The sequence below is a fragment of the Manacus vitellinus genome, unplaced genomic scaffold, assembly GCF_001715985.3.
Source record: "Manacus vitellinus isolate BGI_N305 unplaced genomic scaffold, ASM171598v3 ctg7180002433303_pilon, whole genome shotgun sequence".
Lineage (NCBI taxonomy): Eukaryota > Metazoa > Chordata > Aves > Passeriformes > Pipridae > Manacus > Manacus vitellinus.
The window spans coordinates 1-8,355 of NW_021938461.1; the positions used below are offsets into that span (position 1 = coordinate 1).

The following is an 8,355-nucleotide window of genomic DNA, read 5'->3' on the forward strand; positions in this document are numbered from 1 at the left end:
CAGATCTACCTGAGACACTTTCATCTGGTCAGTCCCATCCCCCTGTCCATTGTTGGATGTCACTCAGGAGCCCAACTCTTGGCTCCCTGTGCATCTCCAGGATGGACTTTCACAGCCAACCTCTCGACCCGGGTGGCAGGAGGGCCTACCCTGATAAGACCTAAAATCCCATCAGACAATGCCAACAGTGCCAGCTCTCATGCAAGCTGTCTGTGAGATCTGAGAGTTACTGGTGGCACCATGGGAATGGTTTTGGTGTTGGATGATGCTCAAACCAGCCTGGTTCACCCAACTCCAAACACACATCCTGCTTTTGGAAGTTGGATGGGACAGAGAAGCTGGTAACTGGCCTGTCCATTTGTGAGGAGCAGTCAGTCACTTCATATGAAAAAAGTCCAGTCCCCTTTCATCCAGGCAGGTTCTTCTAACACAGCCCTTCTTGGGGTAGATGTGTGGAGATTCCTGCCTTGGGTGGGGATGCCTTCCAAGGCTGAGCAAAAGAAATCTCCCCATGACTGTTGGTCTGGTGAGTTCCATCAGATCTCTATGTAATATTTTTTCTTTTGGCTAGTTTTAATATAATTGTTTCAATAATTGCTTCAATATAGTGCACTATCCTCTCTTATACTGTACAACTAGCAGTTTTAGCTTTATACTGTGTAGTAAATAATTCTGATTAAGATCTTTTGTCCGATCATTTGTAAGAATAAAAGATTCATTTTATATAAATATTGCCATTTGGCCAATCATTAAACCTGTGGGAGAAAAGTGGTTCAATCCCACTTCTGTAATTCCTTATATTTAATTTGTTGACAAAATCTGAGGCAAAGATTGGATCCCTTATTCCTTGAGGCTCTGCAGTGGGACAATGGCTCCTTGATTCCATGAGGTTGCACTGTTTCCCAGTGTTCTTTGGTTCCATAAGGCCCTGCAGTGTCACAATGGCCCACTGATTCCATCATTTTTTTCCAGTGTCACAATGGACCCTTGATTCCATGAGGTTCCACAGTGTCACAATGGTCCCTTTGACTCCAGAAGGCCTTGCTGAATCAGAATGGCCCCTTGATTCCGTGAGGTTCCCCAGTGTCACAATGGACCCTTGATTCCATGAGATTCCACAATGTCCCATTGGTTCACTTTGGTTCCAAAAGATTCTGTGATGTCACATTGGCCCCTTGATTCCCTGATGTTCCACAAAGTCCCAGGATCCTTTTGATTCCATGAGGTTCTGCAGTGTCCCATGTTCCCTTTGGTTCCAGGAGGCCTCAGTGTATTCCAATGGCCCCTGGATTCCATGAGATTGTACCATGTCCCAGAGTTCCTTTGGTTTCCTGGGTTTTGGCAGTGTCCCAAGTCCCTTTGTTTCCATCAGACCCTGCCACATCCCAGACTCCCTTTGGTTCCATGAGGTGCTGCAGGGTCACAATGTCCCCTTTATTCCATGAGGTTCCACCATGTCCCAGGGTTCCTTTGGTTCCGTGGGGTTCCACAGGGCCAAAACTCTCTGGTTCTTATCCTTCCAACATTTGTGGGCCCATTCTATCCCTGCCTGGGATGGAGCACTACTGTGTTTCTGCAGGAATGGATCCATGGCCATCCTGCCACTGCACCAATTGAATGCTGCACAAACGTCACTGCAGGCCCGACCCTGGATGCAGGAACAGTCTGGGAACTCCAGGCCTGCTGACATTCAGCAGAGCCAGTCGGGGTCCCAAAGAGCACAAGTGATTGACTGCAACACCTGCAGTTCTCTGGCATTGCTGGGGACAAATGCAGGAACTGCCAGGAGCTCTGCAGAGCCCTGACAGTGCCACTGCAATCTCAAGCTGCATTGCCCGGGTCAACCCTCAGCACAGCCAAGGCCACAACCCTTCCTGAAAGGTGTCCCTTCTGGGCAGGGCCAGGGGGACAAACCCCTCCATCTGTCCCTGCACATGCATCCAATTCTCATCCCCCACTTAGAGATAAATTCAGGCTACATTTTATACCTTATAATCCAGGACTGTGCAAAGTGCTGTGGGTGGGACTGTGGTCCAATTTCCATTTCATTTGTGGGCACGTTGTGCAGAATATTTCTTGATAGGAGGTGCACTTGGTTTGTACAAAACATCTGTGGGTATCAAGGAGAACAAAGAGACCATGCAGCTTCCACCTTGCTCCATTTTCCTCGTCCGTGATGTGTCAACACACACCACAGGACTTTCATCTGATTTCCGTGTCTGTTCTGATCCCCATGGGCCCTGTAGCGATTTGCACTTTGCATTTTCTTCACTGTTTTGTGCTTCCAACCCACTCACACACACACCCTCCAGTCTGGGCCTCCCAAAGAACTCAGGAGTCTGCTGTTAGTGTTTCCCACTGCAGGGGCTGGAACTTGGGCCACAATCTGTGCCAGGAGCAGAGAGACCCCTGGACAGAGAAACTTCTTGGCAATGGAATTATTAAGAAAAAAGGACAGGCTGTGGAGATCACTGTCAGGGCATGGCCTGGGAAGTGTCTTGAGCAGCCTCCTGTTTAACAGGACCAGCTTTTTCATTCCCTTTTCCCTCTGTTTTCTCATGCTTGTTCCTCCTCAAACTGCCGTGATCCCATCCTTTCCTTTCCTTTGTTTCTTTCCTAGAAATCCCATGACAAGTCTTCCTCAGTCCCCAAATGTGCTTTCTTGTTGCCCATCATAAGTTTCAGACCCTGAGCATGGAAACTCCATCCACATCTGTGAGGTCACGCTGGGAGGCTCTGCCATTGACCTACTTGGTGAAGGCTTCACACGAATATTTTGGAACTCTCTTTTAATTATTTTTTTTACCTTTTGGGCTTAGAAGGGTTTCTCTAAAAACATGGCAATTCATGTCCTCAACATGGTAATTCTTTGGAGAAGGAGTTTGAGACTCAAAGAATCCCAGAATGGTTTGGGTTGGAAGGGAGGTAAAAGGTCATCTTGTCCAAGTCCCTGGACATGGACAGTGACATCTTTTACTAATTGAGGTTGCTCACATTCCCTGACCTTGAACAAATGCAGGGATGGGACCTCCACCTCTCTGGAAACCTGCTTCAATTCTTACCGCCCTTATTGTTAAATCTTTCCTTCTATTATCCAATATAAAACACTTATCTTTCAGTTTGAAGCCACTGCTCGATGTTCTGCCACTACAGGCCTTGGTAAAAATATCCCTGGGATTTCCTTAGACTATGAGCAGGACATTTTCATCTGCAAAAATATTAGTGAGTGCCCAGAGATCTCCCAAGATGGGCTTTAAAGGTCTCAAGCACATGAGCACTAGAGAGGGGCTAAGGAGCTGTGGCCTCAATGGTGTGGAGACTGAGGACAGCAGAGGACAGTCCTGAGAGGGCTTGAAGGGAGGATTTAGAGATGGTGGATCCTTTTGTCAGAGTAGAAAAGAGCATGAGAAAGAAAAAATTAATACCAAGTGCAGTTGGGGAGGTCCTGAGTGGACATGGGGAAAAAGGAATTTCACTCCATGGAAAACACTGTGCTGGAACACATCACCCAGGAGGAGTCTGGATGAACCCAAGGCTTTGTGTGTGCAGGAAGAGCCAGGGAGGACGCAGAGATGTCAGTGCAGGAAGGTGCCAGCCAGGTGGGGCAGCCGGGGGGATGACGACAGCCTGCAGGGAAAGGGGCAGGGCATGGACACCGTAGGACAGCCTGGGCTGGAGAGGAGACAGGGATGGGGAGAAGCTGAAAGGCCCTGACAGAGCCACCTTCTGCAGGCCTTTGGCCAGGGCTGCTGTCTGTGCCCCTGATGCCAGGAGGAGGGGAGTGCCCCTTGCAGCCCTGGGGCCTCATGGCCTCCTTGTCCCTGCTCAGCAGCCTGGCAGGTGCCACCCCATGATCCTGCCCTTGGCATTGCACATCCCACATCCCAGTGCCCCAGGAAGAGCCCTGAGGAATGAGGCAGAGACAGGATCTGACTTCCCAGGGACTGGGGGTCAGGGCTTGACTCTTTGGATTAACGAAAACAAGTCAAGGTTTATTCAGCATCAGAACCACCTTTCCCTTGCTTGTCCATCCTTGTCATCACTGTCTGCAGTTTTCTGCTCTAACTGGAACCTGGGGACATGTTCTCAGTTATGTCCCTCAGTGAGACTCATTAGCACTACAAGAAACTTCAGTGTTTCAATCTCACTTTGACTTCCTGAAAAGTTGTTTGAACTTCCTCTCAGGGACTGAGTCTCATGTAAACAACATCAAAGTCCCCTGAGGGTCATGAAATGCCTGGGGCTGTTGCTGTGCTGCTGAGCTGGGCCGGGCTCCTGGCACACAGGGAGCTCCTGGCAAGTAAGAAGAGCTTCAAAGAGACAACTCTGCTGGTGAGCAGCTCCTCTGCACAGCCCAGCAGGGCTGAGGGCACTGCCTGCAGCACCCAGGGAAGAAAAGCAAGGCAGAGAGAGGTTACACACAGCATGGGCTGGGAGGGAAGTCGAGAGGAAGATCCACTGGAGGAGGAATCTTTCCAGGCTCCCACAGGGTGAGTCAGCATGAAGGGTAATGTGTCTGCAGTTGGTGCAAAGATCTCCTAATGCTGGCACATCCCACTCCCTGCTGCACCATCCCAGGCACATCCCAGCAGGGTTCCCTTCTCCCAGGGATGGCTGCAGGGTTGTTAAGCTGGGCTGTGCCGCCCAGGCTGCCCCAAGCTGTCCTGCAGAGCAGGGTCCTGCAGCCCAGGGCTGTGCCAGGGCAGGAGCTCTGCCACTGCCAGGGACAGCTCTCAGCCGGTCTGGGGAGCTCCCTCAGGGCTGGGCAGAGGTTGGGGGTGGAAAGAGCAAAGCCTGGCAGGGCAGGGCAGGTTTCTTCTGCTATCGAGTGAGAGTTTCATGGGTCAGGGCTGCTCACAGAACCAGAGCACCCCAGGATATTTTCCAGGGGATACTTCAAGGGGAACATCCAAGGAGGGATTTCTCTCAGGCTCTCAAGCCACATGCTTGGTGGTTTGAGTTGCAGAGGGAACTCTGAGGAGCTGTCCATGGTTGAGAACAACTTGCTGGCACTGTTGGTGTCTGGGAGGTGGCCCAGCTGGCTCAGGGTGACGCTGCCCTGAGTGCCCAGTGGGCTCTGCCCTGGCCTCTCCCAGCTGGACCCTCCCTGTGCATTTCCTTGGAATGAGACATTCCAATTGTCCTCTACCCTGTGGGGTGTGGACAGTGAAGTCTGTGGGCCTGGGTCAGGAGCTCTTTTCCCCTCAATCAGACCCCATCATTAGGACACTTGGCTCTTTTCTGAAGTGTCCTTCCAAGCTGGGAGCTGCCCTGGAGAATGCAAATCATCCTCCCAGCACAGCTGTGTTCTCTGAAAGCCCCAGTGGAGAGGGGCAGAGATGCTGTGCCCATGCCAGGAGATGCTGTTGGACTGGCGAGATGAGCCACAGGTGTCCTTGGCTCCAGGTGGGGTGCTGAGCCCTTGAGACAGGCTGAGACATTGAGGGGTGTGGGATGGATCCCTCTGCTCTCAACAGGGTCTGGTGGCTTTTCAGACAAAAATGGGAATGGGATCAATCTCCATCTCAGGAAGGAGCAAACCCAGGGCAGTTGGAAACAAAGAGAGAGGGACAGAGCAGCACCCCTCTCTCTGCACAAGCCCCAGACAATCCTCCTGCCTGACAGAACCCTCTCTGTTCTCCCCGAGTGCATCAGAAGTGCTGACATCCAGGAACAGTCCTTGTGAGAGACGAGGGGAGTCTGAAAAAAAAAAGCAAACAAAATAAACCTGTGACACTGCCTTCTGCTGTCCTGGTTTTTCCCAGAAACTGGGAGTGCAGATGCTGACAAGGCCTTTTGCACTGGGAGCAGTTTCATCTGACACAGCTGAACACCAGGATGGGCCCCTGTGCCCACCATGCCCATGACCCCACCAGTGCAGAGCAGGGCTGACCCCTCACAGCCAGTGGGCAGAGGGTCTGCTCCTCACAGAAGATGTAGTGAGGCCCAGCCAGGGCTCCAGCCCTAGAGCTGAAGGAGAGACTCCTAGAAAAGGAAAACAAGTGGGGGAGTGTAGCAGGGAGGGGGGTACTGGGAAATGGCTTTGCTTTTTTTCAAGAAGTTTCTTGCTAACATATTGCTGATATTTCCTCCTTGGATAGTGCCCCACACAAAGAGGCAGCAAATGTCCAACAGCAGCTCCCTCACCCAGTTCCTCCTCCTGGCATTTGCAGACAGGCGGGAGCTGCAGCTCCTGCACTTCTGGCTCTTCCTGGCCATCTCCCTGGCTGCCCTCCTGGCCAACGACCTCATCCTCAGCGCCGTAGCCTGTGACCACCACCTGCACACCCCCATGGGCTTCTTCCTGCTCCACCTCTCCCTCACAGACCTGGGATCCATCTGCACCACTGTCCTCAAAGCCATGCACAACTCCCTCTGGGACACCACAACCATCTCCTACATGGGATGTGCTGCACAGCTCTTTTTCTTGGTCTTCTTCATCTCAGCAGAGTATTTCCTCCTCACCATCATGTGCTACGACCGCTACGTTGCCATCTGCAAACCCCTGCACTACGGGACCCTCCTGGGCAGCAGAGCTTGTGCCCACATGGCAGCAGCTGCCTGGGTCACTGGGTTTCTCAGTGCTCTGCTGCACACAGCCAATACATTTTCCCTGCCCCTCTGCCAGGGCAATGCCCTGGGCCAGTTCTTCTGTGAAATCCCACACATCCTCAAGCTCTCCTGCTCACACTCAGGCTACCTCAGGGAAATTGAGCTTCTTATATTAAGTTCTTTGATAGGTTCTGGTTGTTTCATTTTCATTGTTTTCTCCTATGTGCAGATCTTCAGGGCTGTGCTGAGGATCCCCTCTCAGCAGGGACGGCACAAAGCCTTTTCCACGTGCCTCCCTCACCTGATCGTGGTCTCCCTGTTTGTCAGCACTGGCACCTTTGCCTACCTGAAGCCCCCCTCCATCTCCTCCCCATCCCTGGATCTTATTCTGTCAGTTCTGTACTCAGTGGTGCCTCCAGCACTGAATCCCCTCATCTACAGCCTGAGGAACCAGGAGCTCAAGGATGCCCTGAGGAAACTGATAACTGGGTGTTTTTCAGAAGCAACAAACTCTCCTTTTTCTGTTTGTTATGTACCTCATTAAAGGCCAATGCTGTTATGAACTTCATTAAAGGCCCAACATATCTGATATAGTTCGAATGAAAATGGATGATCCACTTTGTGGGTACAAAGCTGAATGCTTTAATTGACATAACTTTAGCTATATATAGGATTTTGGGAAAGCAGGGCAAGCACTCCATTGATGGCTGGGGTTAAAGGTCTAGGGAGATATTTTTCTTTAAACAGATAAACAGATATTTCTTTCCATTTCAGGTATATAAAAAGCTGTACTTTACCTTGAAAAAAGGGCCTTCTTGCTAGAGAATTTTCACTTGTAGTATCAAAATAAAGTTCTACTTAAATCACAAACACAAGGCAGATGGGGGTAAACAGAGTGATAAACGGATTTACCTCTGGAGTCCAGAAGTCAAGTTAATTAAAAGATACTGTAAGAATATCAGAGAGTAAATGTAAACAGGCTTCCCTGTGTTTAAATCTCAAGGTTTCTGGCTAAGATAACTTCTTATGTCTGCTGTATTATTAAGAATTCCTATCGCAACACATATCTTCTCTATTTTTTGCTCTTGGAAGGGGTGTTATTTTTGTGAGAATTTATTCACATCAAAAATCTTTATATATAAATATGTATATAAAAAAATATATATAAAACCCATTTTCAATTCTGTGTTTGCCTTTCTCTGAATTGACTTGTTTGCCTGACATCTTTCCTCTCTAACTTCTCTGCAGCTGCAGGGTCGGTGCCTCTGTGCAGAGCTGGGCCAGAAAAGAGTCCCAGCAGAGCAGCACTGCCAGGGAGCAGCAGCCCTTCTCCTCCATGGCCTCCTCTCCCTTCCCTTCCACACTGCCCTGCAGAGCCCTGTGTTGTTGGAGGCCTCAGTGCTCTGGCAGTCGGTGCCAGTCCTGCTGCAGGACTGTCCAGGGACTGCAGGCAGGGACAGCCACGGGCACTGCTGGCACAGAGCTGACCTCTGCAGCAGCACTGCCATCCTGCAGGGGCATCTCCTCAGGCCAGGGCCTCAAAGTTTCCATCTGCTTTCCACTTTGCTCTCCAGGATGTGCCCAACACAACGCCCTGCAGAGGAAAACAGCAGTGACCAGCACAAGGGGGGGAGTGCTCAGGGTGGGGGCACCCAGCAGTGCCCTGGCACAGCCAGTGCCGCTCCCAGCACTGGCCTCTCACCCCAGGCCATTGGGCTTGTTCTTCCCTCCAAGGAGGGACAGCAAATGACCAGCTCAGGAGTCCATGTTTGCACTGCATGCACAAGACATGCCCATGTGTCA

General features: G+C 50.9%; 1 protein-coding gene across 1 annotated transcript; it reads left to right on the forward strand.

Annotated features, from left to right (window-relative positions):
* Positions 1-6,124: 6,124 nt before the first annotated feature.
* Positions 6,125-7,041, forward strand: LOC115307238 (olfactory receptor 14J1-like; the record flags this gene model as incomplete). Its single annotated transcript, XM_029958390.1, has 1 exon — positions 6,125-7,041. A coding segment is annotated over exon 1 (917 nt), but the record flags the coding sequence as incomplete, so codon positions are not given.
* Positions 7,042-8,355: the final 1,314 nt, after the last annotated feature.